Below are 19,777 nucleotides of genomic sequence, written 5' to 3' on the forward strand. Positions count from 1 at the left end.
TGGACCTGCACCGGATGCTGCAGAACCTCTTTCCAGAGGGCAGCAGGGAGAACAGTCCATGGTGGGGGTGTGAGGGGTCACTGACGATGTTTCGGCCTCGGGACACGCAGAAACATCATCCTTATGTTTTATTTATTTATTATTTAAATGTAGACAACTTTTTATTTATTTATTTATTTACTTATTTTCAATTTCCAACCTCTGCGGTGGACTGGCGACCTGTCCAGGTGACCCCGCCTCTCGCCCGCTGACAGCTGGAGAGGGACCAGCACCTCCTGACCCCAATGGGGCAAGAGTGGAAGAAAATGGATGGATGGATGGCTGGCTGGCTGGCTGGCTGGCTGGCTGGCTGGCTGGCTGGATGGATGGATGGATGGATGGATGGATGGATGGATGGATGGATGGATGGATGGATGGATGGATGGATGTTGACAGACTTAATAAAAACTGGTCTTGTGTCCTCTTGGTGTCAATATGGGGTCGCTTTTTAATAATTAATATTTTTTTATTTCCTTTTTTCAGCCAATTAAAACCCCATTAAGATCTAGATCTCATTTTAACAGAAATCTGCAACAATTTTTATTGTTTGTCATCATATTTGTCCCCAAAAATCTGCATTAATCTTAATCAACTTTGATCAAATTCAACCTTTATTTTGTAACCATATAATTAGTTTTTAATAAATTATCATTCAGCCAAAAGAATAATATCAGTGGAGACTTTTTCTCTGTGAACATCAGTGACTCAGACTTGATTCAAAACATAAAGTAACTGAAATATTTCATCAGTCGGGAGCTCCAGAGCTCTGCTGCCCCCTGCTGCACAGGAGCAAGTAAAGGACAATAAAGGATGCTTCCATTACAAAATTATGGTTGATCAAATTTGATCATTTTGTTCAGATTTCCTCACAGCACATTGTGTCTTCATGCCGGATTAAAGGAAGTAAAGATCAACTTTAAATGATTTCAAGAAAGACTGACAGCTTGAGAGAAAAATATCAAGAAATATTTTTGAAAGCCCATATTAATAAATACTAATGAATAAATATTCAAATAGAATAGAATGGAATAGAGAGTGTACAGTACGGACAAATTTACAGCATGGGACAAATACTGTACAGGTATTGAAAAATAATATCTCATATCAATATAAATATGCCACTCAACATAGTAATTTAAGAAAAATGCACAAGATGTTTTATTTATACTTAGAAAACAGCAACAAACAAATAGAGAAAATCATGAAAATCAAACATATGGAAACGGAGGTCATCTTTCTTGTTTTTAAATTATTTGATCAAATAAATAATCATCTGAATCATTAAAAATGACTGAAAAACGATGAGACAGTCACGAAGCCTACATTTCCCATGATCCTCGACGGACACGGAAATACGTCATCACCCGTGACCTTGTTGTCTCTTCCCATTCGGTTTTCTAACAGGACAGCATGGCGAACAAGGAGCCAGGTGTAAGTGGGCTTTTTCCGTTAATATCTATGATTTTTACGGAACCTTTTTCTTCTTTCCGGGTCCAGTTCGGTAGAACAGCTCCGTGGTTTCCCGCGCTTTGCTCCCCGGCTCGTGCCATTTTAAAATTCAGCCCTTGAGTCCAGCTGTCGTTAGATGACAGGTAGAGCTGATTTAGGAGGATTTAAATGTGATTAGTAATAATATAAATTTCTGATTCTGCTTTGTTTTAATGGCTGTTCTAATAAATCTGTTCAACATTAGTGACTCAGACTTGATTTAGAGAATCAGGCGGGGTTTATGTCAAGAAAGCTTCAGAGTTCCGCTCAGGAGTCAAATTTACGTTGAGAAAAGCTCTAAAATAAGGTAACTTTAGGATTTTCTTTAATTTCCAGCTGGTATTCTGACTCTATTAAAACTTTACTAAAGTCTCCAGAAACTCAACTTTAATTCGGCTCATAAAGCAGGTGTTGGAGTGAGATTTATTCTGGTCTAATTGTTCTAAAATCCACCGATTATCGCTGTTTACAGAACAACCGGATATTTACATGAGCTCTATTAGAACAGGGATCCAAGCTTTAAGGCCTGGTATGGAGGTCAGGTTAGTTGAGCCTGATGCTCTGTATCTGCAGGTTCTGTTGATCTAATCAGACGTGATCTGCTGTGTTTGTCAGGGTTTTCTGCAGCAGCTGCGGCAGATCGCTGGCAGGATGTCCTCTGGACCCCGGGGAGCAGGAACCGGACTGAAGCTCCTGATCGGAGCTGGAGCTCTGGCTTACGGCGTAAAGGAAGCTACATACACAGGTAGCCCTGACCTTTGACCCCAAACACCTTCTCAGCTGGTCTAAATTTTGATTTAAATCCAGTTGATCCCAATCCAAGTCAGACTCCTTATAATCCCATCCAATCTGATTTGTACCTGGAAAACCTCGGGATCCTCTGGGATCCCACTGATAACCCCGGCTCAATAATTAGGTCAGGGGTGTCCAAACTTTCAGCCATTAGGGCCAAAACTGTAAAGTTGCGAGAAAGCCACATTTTTTTTAGTTAAAACTGAAAAGATTTCTTATATTATACTAAATAGACAATAATTTATTAAAGCAAAAGAGTCTGAGTTTTGTAGAAAAGAAATCTGGGAAACAGGATCTTGCAGAGTTGCTGTTTAACGTGACAGATAAATATTTTCCAAATATTTTTTTGAGTTTATTATCCTCATGAATTATTTTTTTACTTAAGGACAGACAGTGCTGGTTGGTTTTAGTGAAGTTTAAAGATAATTATCCTAAATAAATAAATGTGAGCATTTTATTTTTCTGTAAAAATTCTTGAATTAATTATGAATTTACTCCTTTTTTAAGATGTGGACTGAGGGGCCAAACAAAGCCATCCAGCGGGCTGTAATCAATCAATCAATCAATCAATCAAATTTTATTTGTATAGCACATTTCAGCAGCAAGGCATTTCAAAGTTCTTTACATCATTACAAACACAGAAACACAAAGCAACATAGAATCAATAATCAAAACACTACATTAAGTCAAGTTCCATCAATAAATCTAATTGATTACATTTCAAATACAATCCTAAACAGGTGGGTTTATAGTTGAGATTTAAAAGAAGTCAGTGTTTCAGCTGTTTTACAGTTTTCTGGAAGTTTGTTCCAAATTTGTGGTGCATAGATGCTGAAAGCTGCTTCTACTCGTTTGGTTCTGTAAATGGCCCCCAGGCCACGTTTTTACATCCTGTTATAAACTCTTCTCTGTGTTATTTAATGTGGCTCCAGCAGGAAGCTGCCAGTTAATGTCCAATAGAAAGCTAACGCTGTGGCAGAACCAGACTGAAACTCAGACAGGAATCAGCAGCATCATGCTGCGGATCAGAACCGCTAGCATCCTGCAGGTAACGGTTCGGACCCTGACCAGGACCAGAACCTTCTGACTGTCCTCTGTCTCTCTCTCTGTGTTCAGTGGAAGGAGGACATCGAGCCATCATCTTCAACAGGATCGGTGGGATGGAGATGAACACAGTTCTGGCTGAAGGTCTCCACTTAAGGTACATTAGCTTAGCTAGCAGCTGTATTAGCTGCATTTTAACAGCTGCTATGATAGTGTTCACATCTGATTAGCATCTCAGAGGCTCAAATAATACCTGAACTTTGACCCTGAATCCCAGAGGAGTTGAAAAGCTTCATGGAGTTGAGAGGAGGAGGAGGAAGTTCAGAGCGTCTCCTCCATCCATCATGGTGAACAATAGAAGATCTTTGGCAAACAAAATGGACGAACTTCAAAACTAAAACAGGATCCAGCCAGAGTTTTACATTTATTTTGTCATTCAGTGGAACATGACTGCTGGATCTTATCCCAGACTCCAGCGTCTCTCAGCCTGGATTTCAAACCAAACAACCAGACAGATTTAAAGAGCAGCAAAAGCAAAGGAGGTGGATTAGCAGAGCTGCTAACAGCTGAGGGAGCCATCCAGCCTGGATACTGAACTGTTGGCATGAGACTGTCATACAGTCTTCAGTCAGAGGCCTCTTCAGAGTCACTGTGAGACGGACTGCTACTGGAGCTCCTTCCAGCATCACCAGCCATAACGGCTCTTTGAAGGAACTTGGCTGATCTGAGTTATGAGGACATTTAGGGACTCGTCATCCTCTGTATGAGGATGAAGGTTTTCCTGCTGTAATCAGATTACTTTCCTCTGGTTCTGACTCAGCTGTCGTCTGCAGGATCCCTTGGTTCCAGTACCCCATCATCTATGACATCAGAGCCCGGCCCAGGAAGATCTCCTCCCTCACAGGAAGCAAAGGTCAGAGGTCGTTTTAAATCAGGCCCATGTTTGACTTTCTGTTCTGGTTCTGGACCAGAACAGTTCATTGGTTTAAACCAGTCTTTCTCAAACTATGGTCCGCGAGGTCCTGCATGTGAACAACTGTTTCCATACCAAGTGCGACGCTACAGCTAGCTTAGCAAAGGATGGTGTTAAAAATAATGATAGAAAACTGGTTTAAAACCAGATCACTCAAAAAAAGATACTGGTGGAAAGAAAACAAGGCCAGGAATATTATATGATCAGAGAAGCTGAAGCTGCTGAGTGTTGATGTTTGGTTCACTAGCGACTGGATTCCTTTGAACGGCTCTGTGCGGTGAACTGTAGGACTCGACTCACTTACTGAGAACTGTTCTTTTTTATGATACTCTGCTTGCACATCAACACCTCTTGTTATTTTTTAATTTAATTAAAAAATATGAAATGACATTAAATACTATTGATAGAAATGGGTTAATTATTTTTATATTTGGTGCAGAAAATGATTTTTTTGTTTCTGTTAAAGCAACTCAAATCTATTTTTCTTTAATTGTGCTTCAAAATCACAAATATCCCTAAATGTTGTTATTGTACACAACACTTGGTAGTAAAGAACAACTTTTATATTTCCATGTGTTTCCAGCTTAAACACTTTCAGAATCTGTAAATAACTCAAATTGCCCAAATAGACGTTTTCATGGCAGCACTCTTTATTAGGAAGAACTAAGAAAACAACAATATGTGAGTAAACAGACTGATATTTTCTTTTAAATTCAGATGTGTTATTTCAGGTTAAGTGATTTTCAGCCTGAAAAGGTTTGAGAAACTCTGGATTAAAGGGAAGTGGCTGCAGTTTGCTGTCTGCCCGCTAGAGGGCAGCACATCCATTAACTGGAAGCTTCATCTGAGGGTTTGATCGTCATGGCAACCACTATCTATGAGCACATTTCCCTTTAACTAGACAGCTCAGCCTCCATTTTGTTTTTATAGTTTATTTATTTGTCAACATAAAGTAAAAACGAACAAAAACATTTTTTAATGTTTGTAAAGTTTAAAGATGTTTTTCCCTCTGAGCTAAAATGATATCCTGGTACAGTTTTTATTTATTATGATGAATAAATCAGTAATTAATCTCCCTGCTTCATCTGGACGGTCGGGTTCTGTCTGGTACCAGAACCGACCCGTTAACCATCCAGAACCAAAACTGACCAGGTTAACCAATCAGCTGTCCTGTCAGACCTGAGTGTGAAAAAAGCATGGGTTCTGATTGGTTAACGGTTCTGGTTCTGATTGGTTAACGGTTCTGATTGGTTAACGGTTCTGGTTCTGATTGGTTAACAGTTCTGGTACTGGTTCTGGTTCTGTCAGACCTGCAGATGGTGAGCGTGACGCTGCGGGTTCTGTCTCGGCCGCTGGCCTCCAACCTGCCGGTTCTGTACCAGCGTTTGGGTCAGGACTACGATGAGCGGGTTCTGCCCTCCATCGTTAACGAGGTTCTGAAGAGCGTGGTGGCCAAGTTCAACGCCTCGCAGCTCATCACCCAGAGGGCCCAGGTAGGTGCAGCTGACCCGACTGCTGGTTCTGGTGCAGCAGGAAGTCAGTCATGTTGATCCGGCCCGGTTCCGTCCGGCCCGTCCCCTCCTGCAGGTGTCGCTGCTGATCCGCAGGGAGCTGTTTGAGCGAGCCAAAGACTTCAGCATCATCCTGGACGACGTGGCCATCACCGAGCTGAGCTTCAGCCGCGAGTACACGGCCGCCGTGGAGGCCAAGCAAGTCGGTGAGTGGACCGGAACCGGGCCGCTTTCGCAGGCTCAGCAGGCCCGGTTGGATCTGAGGTTCTGGTTGTTCTCCTCCAGCCCAGCAGGAGGCGCAGCGGGCCCAGTTCTACGTGGAGAAGGCCAAGCAGGAGCAGAAGCAGAAGATCATCCAGGCTGAGGGCGAGGCGCAGGCCGCCAAGATGGTGAGCTGGACGACCGGCTCGGGTCAGAGCTGGTTCTGGACCGGTTCTGAACTCTCTTTAAGAAAATCCAAAGACCAAATTGAGGAAGTTATTCTGGAACTTTTTAGCTTCCATCCACTGTTTATGATACGATGCTTCAAAATGTGCAAAAAGAGCCATAAATGCGTCGTATGCTGCGATCTGTGTTACCATGGTAACCTCACCTTTCTGCTGACCTCGGCCTGATAATTCAGTACATCTGTGATTTGATTCCTGGATGTTTTATTAAACAGTTTCCACATCAACCACAGAAGAAGAAGAGGAGCTGATCTGTTACTGAAGAGTTAAAGTGACTTTATGATCAGATTTACTGTTTACACTTCCTGTCTCCATCTGAGCGCGTGCAGAAACCGTTACTGTCCGACCCACTTGACTGTGTGTGTGTGTGTGTGTGTGTGTGTGTGTGTGTGTGTGTGTGTGTGTGTGTGTGTGTGTGTGTGTGTGTGTGTGTGTGTGCGTGTGTGTGTGTGCGTGTGTGTGTGTGTGTGTGTGTGTGTGTGTGTGTGTGTGTGTGTGTGTGTGTGTGTGTCAGCTGGGCCTGGCCGTGACGAAGAACCCCGGCTACCTGAAGCTCCGGAAGATCCGGGCAGCCCAGAACATCGCCAAGACGGTAAGAACCCAGCAGAACTTCCTGTTGGTCCAGACCAGCTGCAGGCTCCACACACACGCTTGGTGGGGCAAGGGGCGGAGCTGCAGGTTACCATGGCAACCAGCTTGGTAAACTAAGCAGCATCACCTCCAGGGTTTTATAAGAACCGGTTCTGGTTCCTGCAGAGTTTCCTCTGATCTGGACTCGCTTTGAATCCCAATAAAAACATGAAAGTTTCTGATTAATCCCAATGAAACAAAATGGAGGTTCTGGAGGTTCTGGAGGTCCGTTCTGCTCCCTCCAGCAGCTGCTGACAGACGGCCACCAGGGGGCAACAAACGTCCAGCAATCAGCCTCGTTTCAGCTTCTGTTGCTGTGCTCTGACCTTTGACCTCTGGTTGTCACCATCAGAGCAGGTTAGAACCTGCAGCAGAGAGTTAATCTGCCCGGCAACAGCTGGAGTTTTTAAAGATGGAGGATGAGAAACAGGAAGCAGCAGGTCGACTCAAACCAGAGAAGAAGAAAAACCAAACGGCGTTTAAATTTTATTATGGGTAAAAATCTGAAAAGTGTGGCTTGCATTTATATTGACTGGAGAACATGGAGAACATTCTTCTTAAAGTTTTACCACTGATGATTCTCAGCTGGAGTGGGTCCCTTACTTTGACTAGGCCATCCCATAATGTCTCTGGCTGGATGTTCAGGCTCCCACAGCATGATGCTGCCACCGCAAGGTTTTCAAACCGCACAATAAAAGTTTCAGCAGATTGTGATCTCTGCTGCTCCTCCAGAACCAGGACCTCCTCTGCTGGGTTTCTGGTCTCCATGGTGACGCTGGTGATTCTGTACAGAACCTCAGACCAGAACCAGAACCTGAAGAGAACCGGGTTGTAAAGGAGGCTGAGGACAGATGAACAGGCACACGCCACACTATTCAGATCTTTTCTCATTAGAAACGAACCATTCTCCTGACCCGACACCTGCAGGGCTCTGCAGAACCTGGCTCTGGTTCTGATCCATTTGTGTCCGTCCTGCAGGTGGCGCAGTCCCAGAACCGAGTGTACCTGAACGCAGACAGCCTGGTGCTCAACCTGCAGGACAGAGACAGCTTCAGGTGAGTCCGGTCCGCTGCAGCAGGCCCGTCTCACTGGGTCAGAACCAGAACCTCTTCTCCTGTCTCTGTTTCAGGCTGTCGCTGTCCACGAAGTAAGACGTCTCCTCTTCATCATCTTCCTCTTCCTCGGCGCCCGTTTCCCATCATCCCCCTCTCCGTCCAGCCGTCCCGATCAGAACCCAAACCGGGCCTCAGAATCCAAACCAGTCTTCTGGTTCCGCTCAGATAAACCCGACCCGGAATGATGCGAGTTCCCTTCAGAGACAGAGGGATGTCAGTCGGACTTCTTCACAGAACCGGACCGGATCAGGAGGCCGGTTCTGATCCGGTTCCAGCAGCAGGACAGACTCCACCTGGACTGACGATCTGTCCTCCTGAGGCCGGTTCTGCCAGGACCCGGGTCCAAACCCGGTACAGATGGGCTGCACTGAAGCTGAAGGCCTGGTTTACTCTGACCCATGGAAGAGGTTCTGAACCCGACCCGGATGTTCTACAGAACCAGCCTGAAAGCAGCGCCGGGTTCTGGGCCGGTTCTGACATTAAGCTCGACCCGGTTCTGTTGTTCTGGAATTGGATCAGTTCTAATCGCTCAAATACTGATAAATGCTCTACAGACCAGGTCAGTTTGGTTCTGGTTCTGGTCGGGTCCAGATTTGTCCTTAACTCAAGATTATAGAAATGAAATGAAATCATCAGTTAAATCAGAACCAGGTTCCTCCATGTTAGGTTTGGACCGGGTTCTGGTCAGTACCAGACGGATCGGACCGGGACGGTGGTTCTGTTGATTTAACTGGTTCTAAATATAATGTCTCATATTTCCGACCTCACACAGGATTTCCATATTTGGTCGTGTGTCACGTTTAGCCGCTGACATCACTTTGATTCACCGGTTGGTTTGTAGTTCTGGCTGAAGGATCAAACTACAAACCCCAGAATGCAGTGGGGCAGCAGCTCCTGTCCTGTCATTGATCATGGCGTCCGGCTGGAGGAGAACGGTTCCTATGAAGATCAACTGGAGCTGGTAGGAACCAGAGTTCTCTTCCTGGTTTGGATTCAAAATAAAATCCAGTTTTTTATACCAGATCAGATTTTTATTTTTCTGTCTTTTCTAAAAAGGAAATTACAATATATTTTCAAAAATGTTTATTTCAATCATCCGTTCTGATTGTATGACGGAGAATCAGGGCCATGAAATGAGTTTTCAGTTATCAGAATGAAGACGATACCAGAAAAACCTCATAAAATTATAATAAAATATTAATTTGAATCAGAAAAAAGCTTCTAGTGACATCGGCCTCTGACAAGCAGCTCAGTTTGTCTGAGTCTTTCTGCAAAAGCCATAGAAATGATACATACTGAGCCGAGCACAGCTAACCAAAACTCAGGTGCTGTAGCAGCTTCTAATTTACCAGAATAGAAAACATTTGCAGGAGCTAACGCTGAACTGCTAAACAACAAGTTAGAAGTTAAACCACTAAACACATAAACTGACTAGCACACAAAATATTGTAGATGCTAATTGTAAACCGCTAAACACACAGCAGAAGCTAATGCCAAACCGCTAAGCATGTTAAAAACGTTGGTGAAAGCTAATGCTAACTATTAAAATGATGACATTGTGAGACTCACTAACAGCAAAGTATTGAATAGAGGAAGTTCTACAGATTTCTGCCTCTAGAGGAAAAAAACAAATGCATGCCACACTATTCAGAGATATCTAAAAATAAAAACTCATTTCTGGTTAGTGAGGTTTGGGTTCAAACAGAACAAGAAAACCTGAAACATGTCAGCTGAAGAGCATCTGCTGCACACACACACACACACACACACGAATGCAAATGTTCTCTGAGACCCCAGACTAACTGGACCGGGACCGGGTCAGAACCTCTAGATGCTGACGGGCCGTGACGTCACTGTCTTTGTCCCTGGAGTGCCTCTTCTTCCTATGTCCTTCCTCTACAGGGCAGAGACAACACAAGATGGCTGCCGGGTTATTTATAGGCCGAGCTGCTGCTGCTGCAACCAGAAACCTCCACCCAACTGGTGGGGGGCTGGAGGGGGGTGGAGGGGGGGCTCCATTGTGTGAGTGACACAAAGCAGCCGCCATGTTGGGAAGCTGCTCCGCTTCTGCATGAGAAAGAGGAGGAGGAGGAGGAGGAGGAAGGTGTGGGGGGCAGATTTACAGCTCAGAGGGGATTTTTTTATTCAGGGGGAGGGGGGGGGGGGTTAGGAAAAAGGCAAGAGGGGGCGGGGAGACGGAGGCGACATCTGATTGGCTGTGGCTTCACGCCTCCTCACACCAGGCCTGACCAATCAGAGGCCAGGACGCGGTTTGAAAGATGCTAGAAGGAAAAGAGAGGCGGGGGGGCAATGAAGGGGGAAGAAGGGGTAAGAAAGACTGTTGGGGGGGTGAGAGGAAAAAACCCGGAGTCAGAGATGATGAATGTCCCGCTGGAGTCATGAGCAGCAGCTGCAGTCTGTTAGAACACGACCCGGTTCTGGTTCCTGCTGATAAATGACCAGCAGAGCTTACTGATCGGAACCAGAACCACAGCTGGTTCTGGAGGGGAGGTCAGCTGCTCTTATTCTGGCTTTACCTTTATTTACCGCTTTGATCACAGATCCAGATTCTTTAGCAGCATCTGGTGGCGACTAGAGGAACTGCAGCTTCTTTAATTCCTGTTTTTTTATTTAAATCCGTGGAGAAATGTTTCATTAAAGCGCTTAGATGTTTTTGTTTCTTTAATAAAACTTTAATGAAGGTGACTGAGCTGCTGAACGTCAGAGAGGAGCTGCAGCTCTGCGGTCTGACCTCCATCTTGTTCCTGCAGGATCTGCAGCGCTGCTGCAGCTGCTGCTCAAAGGGGGGCGTGGTCACGTGACCAGACTGGCCCCGCCCCCTTCCCATCCTGTTTTCACTGTTCACAAATAAGGACGGATTACCGCTCATCTGCTCCGTCGCCATGGAAACACTGACCTCACTCCGGTGGTGACTCTCAATCTGGGCTGGTTGCCAGGGCGACGGGCTGCTGTTCGGTTGCCAGGGCAGCTCTGCAGTGTCGTCAGCGGTCGGAGCAGGATGCTGTTTGTGTGCGGCCTGCAGGGGGCGCTCTACCGGAGCAGAACCACCTTCACTATGTTTAAACACCGTGTTCATACATGAAGAAATATTTCATTTTTATTTAATATTTTATGCATCACTTAATTACTTTATTGGGCAGCTAATATTTTTATCTGATATATTTGTTGCATTTCTTTAAAGTCTATAAAGAAATTTTCTATTATGTTATTTATTCATTTGTATTATTTAAATAATTTTTCTTTTAGTTGTAAATATATTCTGTTGTTCATCATTTTATTTACTGATTTACCTAAATGTTTCATTTGAAGTTAATTTATAGAACTACGGAGGTCAGCAGGTGTAAACTGCACTTCAAACATACGAATGATACAAACTTCAAAACCTTACAAAAAAAAAATCCCTCCAAAAAACTCAAACAAAAAACGCTGCAAGAAATAACAAGAGCAATTATTAAACTCCTGAAAACAGAATCCTCCAGGCCACTAGGGGGAGTCTGCCACCAAATCTAAACCAAACTCTCAGCAAAGACAGGAGGAAGGAAGAGAAGAGGCGTTGTCTTCATGTCTTTTTCAGTTTTTTACAGAACCAGTTTGTCATATTATTAATATTAACCAATCAGAACAATTAAAACTTTTTATAATAAATCTGACGGCCCCAGTCTTTTTCTGACCAATCAGAGTGAGCTAAACTTTCTTAAAGGCACAGTACCTTAAATGATTAGCTTTAGGTGCTTAGCGACCCGACCCAAAAGGCTCATAGAGTCAAAGCTAACCGGGTCTGAGCAGAACTTTTATTCTTCTCAGGTTTTTCACATTAAGGTTTTCTGACAACATCAAATAATGAAAATGGTGCTGTAATTAGCTGATCCTGGATCAGAACCAGAGAGCAGGTTTCTAATGAGGTTAAAGGTTCTGGTTCTGTTCGACCCGTCCGTCCGTCTGTCTCTGGGAGAACGGTTCTGTTCAGTTTCCTGTGATCCAGATAATTAACCTGCTTAACGCTGCAGAACCTCCTGGGACCAACCAGAACCAGAACCAGGTGGCCCAGTGGCCCAGTTCAGAGACCCGAGCCCAACGCTGCTGCAGACGATGGATTTAAATGTGACTTTTATAATAACCTCTGCAGGGGTCAGAGGTCATGATTCAACAAAACAAAAATGGCCTCCATGTCGAGGTCTAAGACCAGAACCGCTGCTGACCCAGAAGAACCCAGAAGAACCCAGGAACCTCCTGGTGATCCTCCAGGCTTCAGAAGCTCACCGCTGCAGTCAGACATGGTGGTGGCAGCATGATGCTGTGGGCCTGCTCCACTTCTGAAGGTCTGACAAAATAGAATAGAATAGAATAGAATAGAATTACTTTATTCATCCCAGCATGGAAATTATTAGGAATTGACTAAGCCATACAATGGCTTAGTCAAAGTCTAAACCTTCACCAGGAAATTGTTGCAGCAAAACCCTTCAACCAAAGCAGGTCAAAGGTCATCCACAGTGACACTAGTGGGTCAGGGTGTGAATATTTAGCAGGTCGGTTTGAATAGATTTATTATCTGACTTTAAAATCTGTTTGATCTGAAACTGGAGGTCAGAGGTCACGGTCCATCAGACTGGAGGGGAAAATGGCCGAACATCCAGATGATCCCAAAGACTTCTGGGAAAATATTCGGACTGATCCCACAGTAGAGCACGGTGGTGGCAGCATGGTGTCTTCAACCAGGTTCTGATCCAAAACACACCAGCAGCTCTTCCTCTGATTGGCTGATGAACAACATGAGGACTCTGGATTGGCCTAGTCAAAGTTAATGCTGTGGCCTGACCTTTAAGAAGCTGTTCAAAGGTTTGGATTGTTTTATACTAATAAAATAAAAACTGAATGTTGTTTTTATCAATAATTAATTTGATTTAATGATCAGAAACTGAAACGAGACAAACAGGAAACCAGGAAGTGAAAACCTCTGATCACTTCCTGCTTCTAGCCGGAGTGTTTCTGGACCCGCTCAGTCTGCAGAACCCAAACCGTTCCAGTTCTGGTTGCTCTTATTTTAGATCTGACCTTCTGTCAGCAGATCAAAGAGCTGCAGCTGACTGAGAAACCCGGTCCGGGTCCAGAACCGTCCAGAACCTGGAGGGAACCCGTTCCCTCTCCGCCGTTCCTCACTTCCTGTTTTCTGCTGCAGACAAAAACAGGAAGTGATCCGATGAGTTTCAGGCCTGCAGGCCGACTCCTGCAGCTCACACACACTTCCTCATTCCCACCCCCCCAGAACCTGACCCGACCCGACCCAAAAAGGCCCGGCTCACATCGGCTCTCCATCCAGAACCAGCAGAACTGGATCTGCTGCAGGAACCCGAGTTCACATGGAGAAAAACACAGAACAGCCAGTTATTTCTGTCCCTGCAGGGGTGTGTGTGTGTGTGTGTGTGTGTGTGCGGGCGTGTGTGTGTATGTGTGTGTGGGTGCGTGTGTGTGTGTGTGTGTGTGTGTGTGCGGTCGCGTGTGTGTTTCCAGAGGTAAATGTCAGACCCGCTCTGCCCTGCAGGTGGCGCTGCAGCAGCTGCTCTGATCTGACAAAGTTCTGATAAAAACCAGAACTGAAAGTGACAAAAAACTGATAAAACTGAACAGAACCAGAAAGTTCTGCTGCTTCCTGGTCCAGTAATCCGGGTCTCTGTCCAGAACCAAACATTCTGCAGAATGAACTGATTTAATGAATATTCTAAATTTATAATTCATTTTAACAACAAATTTCTTAACATAATTCTTTGAAATGTATTTTTTAATTGTAATGTTTTGTTATTGTTTTCATGAATTATTTTCACAATAATTTATGGTTTTCTGCAGACGTTGTATAAATGTGACCTTTCACCTTAACTTGTTAAAATTATTCAGAAAATGGAAATAAAAAATAATTAATCTGAAATAATTTTCTAAAAGTGTTTTATATAAAAATAAATGTCATAGTTATTTAAAATGGCAAAAATAAATTAATTAATATTTTTTGAATTACTGATGAATATTTGACTCTTAATTGTAAATATTATTCATATTTTTATATTCTTATGAGATATACTTTCCATCACAATTTAATGCATTGCATTTATTTATTTCATATTATTTTATATTTAAAGTTTACTTTTTTATAACTAATTTAAACATATATGTAATAATTTAAGATGTAAATAAATATTCTGTGTTGTGTTATAGCTGGTTTATTGTGTGACTGGTGAAGGACTCGCTCCTCTAATGAGACGACGCCCCCCGGGGCCCCCGGCCCCCTGGCCCACCCCTCCCTGTGGCCCTGGGGGACCTGCTACCAGAGCTAATGGCCGACGGACGGACAGACAGATAGACGGACGGATGGACGGCGTCTGCAGGGAGTTCAGAGGAAATGAGGCAGGAGAAAACATGAAAAACAAACTCATTAAAAATCTCCACATATCAATAAAATCTCCCAGAGATCAGACGCCATGTTGCTGCAACGGCTCTCATTATTATTGCTGTTTATTCTCCTCCTCTTCTTCCTCCCCTCTCTCCTCCTCCTCCCCTTCGTCCTTCTTCTCTTCCTCCATGTTTGGTCTGAGGGAACTTCTCCTGATCCTCCAGCGGGGAGGGACTCGGCTTCCTCCCGGTCTCAGAGGGCAACTCCCGTATTTTTAGAGAGGCAGACTTACTGGCTCTGCTGAGAGAGGGCGTGTGTGTGTGTGTGTGTGTGTGTGTGTGTGTGTGTGGATGTGTGTGTGTGTGTGTGTGTGTGTGTGTGTGTGTGTGTGTGTGTGTGTGTGTGGATGTGTGTGTGTGTGTGTGTGTGTGTGGATGTGTGTGTGTGTGTGTGTGTGTGGATGGGTGTGGATGTGTGTGTGTGTGTGTGTGTGGATGGGTGTGTGTGTGTGTGTGTGTGTGTGTCTGGGAGGAGAAGCTGACAGTGACAGATGGAGCATCATGTCTCTTCATGTCGGCCTCCTGCTCTGCTGAATCAGCTGCAGAACGACTCAAACCGACTCTAACAACAACCTGCAGTCACTCAGCTTCAAACGCTTCTTCTTCTTCTGCTTCTTTTTCTTCTTCTGCTTCTTCTTCTTCCTTCTCTCGGTGGGATTTTCCCTCCAGTGGAGGTGAAAGTTTGTCCCCAGAGAGCAGCAGCTCTGGAGGAGCTGATTAAAACCTTCAGATAAATGTTTTGGTTCTGTCTCATGTTCAGAACCACGCTGGTTCTGTAGAGCTTCTCCGGTGCTGGAGAACCTCTCCGGTTCTGGACTCGTTCACGTCAGCCTTTGGCTCGGAAGTGGATCTGAAACTTGTTTGGTATCTTTGGCTTTAGCAGCAGAGCTAACAGGAAGTTTCCTCTGGTTGTTGCAGGAGGCCGGTTCTGATCCAGAACCAGGCGGCCCGGTTCTGCAGACAGGAAGCTGTCGGTGTTAAAGTGAGGCCTGGAAGCCAGTCGGTCCTCATGAGGAACTGCAGCGTTTTAAAACGCTTTAATTTGCTCTTTCTGCAGCCTGAACCGTTGAGCCTCGTTTCACACCAACTTCTGCTTTCAGAATAAACGATTCTTCTGTTTTTCTCAGCAGCAGAGGAAGTTCTAAGGTGTCCAAAGTGTGGGGCGGGGGCTATTTATGGCCCATAGACTTAGTCTGTGCGGCCGTCAACTACAATTCAAGAACGACACAAAGCATTGGGTTTCCTCAGATAGAAACTTTATAAACTAATAATAATAAACTGTTAGTTTTAAATGAATGTGATTAAACTGTAAAGTTTGTTCTGAAATGAAACTTTATAACTAATGAAACTTTTCAATTAATTCAAACTGAATTGAATTGAATTAGTTGATGCAAACTTTATTTATAATTTTGGCAAAAACAAAAAAATGGTTAGGTCCAACATAAAGTATTTAATTTAGTTTTGTCTTTATTTTCATAATCACATCCACTGGAACATGAGTTCATTAAACTTGGCTAAATGAAGCTAACGTTCTTAAAGAAACAGTGACCTAAATCCTCTTCTTGTTGCTGAGAACAGAATCTTGTTTTTCTGTTTTGTTTTTCCAATTGAGAACAAAATGTTAATAGTAGTTCCTGTGACTTTATTATATAATTTTTGAGGCTTGAGATCTTTTCATCTGACAGTTTTGGAGTCTTGATATAGAAAGTTTTGACGCCCCTAAATAAACTAATTCATCTGGTCGTTACTCTGATCTTCATCTCAGCTTCATCTTATCATGTTTCTAATATTAACTCTAAAATGGCCTCCTGTAATAAATAAAGATGCATCAGATTAAGTCAGATTTCCTCACTGGAATATAAACACTAAATGCACCAATAAAACTTTAGATACAAAATAAAATCCACCATAAATATTCTACAGTCATAGCTTTACATTTCTGAAACCAAATTTTAGACCATAGGGTCATTTATTCAAAAGTAACAGAATTTTGATTCACCAAGTTAAAGTTTAGCTTGTTAGCGTAATTTAGCATAGCTAACCTGGTGGAAGGCATTTGGTAGCACTGCTGCCTTAGAGCAAGAAGGTTCTGGGTTCGATTCCCGGCCCGGGTCTTTCTGCACAGAGCTGCATGTTCTCCCTGTACATGGTGGGTTCTGTCCGGGTTCTCCAGCTTCCCCCCACAGTCCAAACACACGACTGTCAGGTTAACTGGTCTCTGCAGGTCTGTGTGTGTAGCTGGTCTGTCTCTGTGTTGCCCTGCGATGGACTGGTGACCCGTCCAGGTGACCCCGCCTCTCGCCCGTTGACCTCTGGAGAGGCACCAGCACCTCCTGACCCCACTGGGATAAGAGTGTAAGAAGATGGATGGATGGATGGATGGATGGATGGATGGATGGATGTATAGATGGATGGATGGATGGATGGATGGATGGATGGATGGATAACCTGCTGAAAGTAAAACATTGGAGTCTTATTAATAAAGTTTCCTCAGCTTTCAGTCCTTTAGCTGTAACTGAAGAAGTCTTCTTTAGTTTAGATCAAATACTTTGACCTTTTATTCATGTTCCTTTTATTTTGTGCATTTCATCGTCTGTTTATTTGTCATTTTCAATTTTAACTAACTAGCTTATTTCACTACCTACCTTAGCTAATAGTGGCTAAAGACACACGCCATCATACTAACTGAGGATAAACTGGCCTTACAAAGAATTCATCTAGTTCTCTATTCTATTTAAATTGTGGATTTTATGTAGATTAAATAAACATTTTATTAACCAGTTTACAGACTAACACTGTGCAGCTGCAACTATCCTACAATACGTTTAACCTGTTATAAATCCTTATGCTAAGCTAAACTACTACATGGATTTTTAAAACTACAGATCATTTATGTTTTTACCTCTTTTTTATTTATCAATCATTTTATTTGTGGAGAAGCTAGCACAGCTTCCTAAACACAGAGTTGAGCTGACTATCATAACTTTTAATATTGAGGAGATGAAATAAAATTAGGATGTTTTTATCTGCAGGCTGTTTGGAGCTAACTACTGTCTGTCTGTCCTGCTGCTAATTTAAGCTGCATATTTTAAAATCACAACTCATTTATCTCTTTTTAGCTCCTAAATATTTATTAAGTTCAAATGTAATTGTTGAACTTAAAAACTTTGAGAACAGCTAGCGTAGCTTTACAGTAAGTTTAATTAATGGGATCTAATAAAGACATAGTTGATCTAACTGTCTTTATAAAACTTTGAGTTTTCTAAAGATCAGATCAACATGTTGATTTTGACCTTTGGGGATTTTTATTATTTTGACTGTTAATAAACTGACTGCTGTTTGACTCACCGGTTATCAGCCATCATGTTCAGCTAATCTGCTTAGTGTAGATTTATTACTGAATAGTCATTAAATGAATAAATATGAATGTGAAGGTTTCCTGCTGGAACAGTTGATGTGGACTAATGACCTTCAGCTTTCTTCTCTGAGTAAATATGTTTCAACATTGACCCGGCTGCTGCTGGTTATCATGTTGACCATCTGAAATAATCTTCCTGTTTGACTGAACTGAACTGTTGTTTGTTCAGTCTGCTGTGAGTCAGCAGCTCTGACATGATTTCATTTTCTTCTCCAAATCCACAAACTTTCAGCTTTGATGTGAAATTTCTGCGTCTATTAGCAATAAATAAAACTCCTGGCTCAGGTTTCAGAGGGACGCGATGTGGTCAGGATGAGAAAGTAGATTTTTATTTGGGTGAAACACGTGAAACCAGGTTTGACTCCGGATCCAGGCTGAGCCGGACTCCGGTCCGGGATTTCGCTGCCGCCGCTCAGCCTGCTTCCCTCAGCAGGCCGCCATTTCAGGAGCTGCACAGAGGCCCTTCATCTGCATCATGGCAGAAACAAAAGCAGCTCTTTGTCTGCAGCCTCCATGTTTCCACCTTCACACCTGCAGACGTCCGGACGCGCAGCGGCCTTCGCAGCGCCGCCTTCACTCGCTTACAGCCAGGCAGGAGACTAAAGGTCACCTGGAAACACACTGACCCCTCATCCTTCAGCCAACACTCCATCTGTCACATTTAGGAGACTTTTATTCTGAAAAATGAAAGGAAGAAACGTCTTTTCTTCTCTGACCTTTAACGGACGACACATTTTGACCCTAAGAAAGCTGAAAATCCAGTTTGTAAATGTTTAGAGTGTAACATGTTTTTATTTTTAAAAGCTGAGTCAGGTTTTTTGGGGCTGCGCTCCTTCCTGTCGTTTATTGTCCCGTTGGGCCGTTTTACGGCCTCCAGGCCTCATTTATAACCCGACTTCCTCCAACCTGGATCCACCAGAAACAATTTGGAGGGAAAAGAAAGCCTCTTTACTTTTACGGTATGGAAACGCCCCCCCCCCTTCACATGCACACACAAATAAAGGCCATCACATATCAAAGGAGTGTTTGATCTGGGTGTGTGTGGGCCGGCCGGGGGGCGGGGTGCGTCGGAAGGAGGACAGACAGAGACGGCAGATAAGGAGTGGATGGGGGGCAGGAATGCCAAACCTCCACTGTTGCAGCTCTGAAAGGAAACACTGTACTTCAACCCACACAGCAACACCGCAGTCCTGTTGGTGACACCTGCAGGCTGCAGCTGGTACTGCACTTAATGCTGTCTGTGCAGAAACAACAGTTTAGTCATCAGGTTCTGGTTGAATGTTTGACTGAAATGTGATCATTTTAGTCGATTCATGGAACTTTCTCTGAGTTTAGAGGAACCGTTGCTCCGTTACTGACTGACAGCAAACACATGAAAACTAGTGGCGACAATTATTAATGGAGTTCATTTCATTTTAATCAATATAATTAGCAACATTTTCAATTCAAAACCCAAATTTCCTGCTAAATGACTGAATAAACAGAAATCAATCAGATGCTGAATCTTAACGGGAACCAACATCATGTGAGGCGTCAGAGTTTTGATCAAACGGAGAAATCAGGTTAATTTCTCCGTCTGTAATTAATTAATCACAATCAATCAACAAAATCTGCAGCACTTTCAATTCAAACCTTATTTTTGCTGGTCGATTATTGAATAAACAGCAGAACAGCAAAGATATTAATAGTTTTTAATTCTTCAGTTTTTCATCCATCAGATTGGAACAAAGTTCATTTTTCCAGAGTTTCAGGAAGTTCTGATCGTTCATGGAGCGTCTGCAGAGAAATGGACCGTGGACGCTGACATTAGCATTAGCTGCTACATGTTTAGCGTTGCTATGCTAACTCCTTTTAGCACAACT

The 19,777-nt window shown here is 43.5% G+C and overlaps 1 protein-coding gene across 2 annotated transcripts; it reads left to right on the forward strand.

Moving 5' to 3' along the window:
* The first annotated feature begins 1,410 nt into the window (after positions 1–1,410).
* LOC102229030 (prohibitin-2-like) lies at positions 1,411–9,061 on the forward strand. 2 transcript variants are annotated; one of them, XM_005814952.3, is made up of 10 exons: positions 1,411–1,470; positions 2,143–2,272; positions 3,436–3,520; positions 4,197–4,276; positions 5,645–5,829; positions 5,924–6,053; positions 6,133–6,236; positions 6,808–6,885; positions 7,902–7,978; positions 8,053–9,061. In XM_005814952.3, the coding sequence occupies exons 1-10, from the start codon at positions 1,450–1,452 to the stop codon at positions 8,072–8,074; spliced, it is 912 nt and encodes a 303-aa protein (XP_005815009.1). In that variant the 5' UTR covers positions 1,411–1,449; the 3' UTR covers positions 8,075–9,061. The 2 variants fall into 2 exon arrangements, with proteins under 2 accessions (XP_005815009.1, XP_023191155.1); XM_023335387.1 differs by lacking the exon at positions 6,808–6,885.
* The last annotated feature ends 10,716 nt before the right edge of the window (positions 9,062–19,777 follow it).

This window comes from Xiphophorus maculatus, chromosome 6, assembly GCF_002775205.1.
Source record: "Xiphophorus maculatus strain JP 163 A chromosome 6, X_maculatus-5.0-male, whole genome shotgun sequence".
Lineage (NCBI taxonomy): Eukaryota > Metazoa > Chordata > Actinopteri > Cyprinodontiformes > Poeciliidae > Xiphophorus > Xiphophorus maculatus.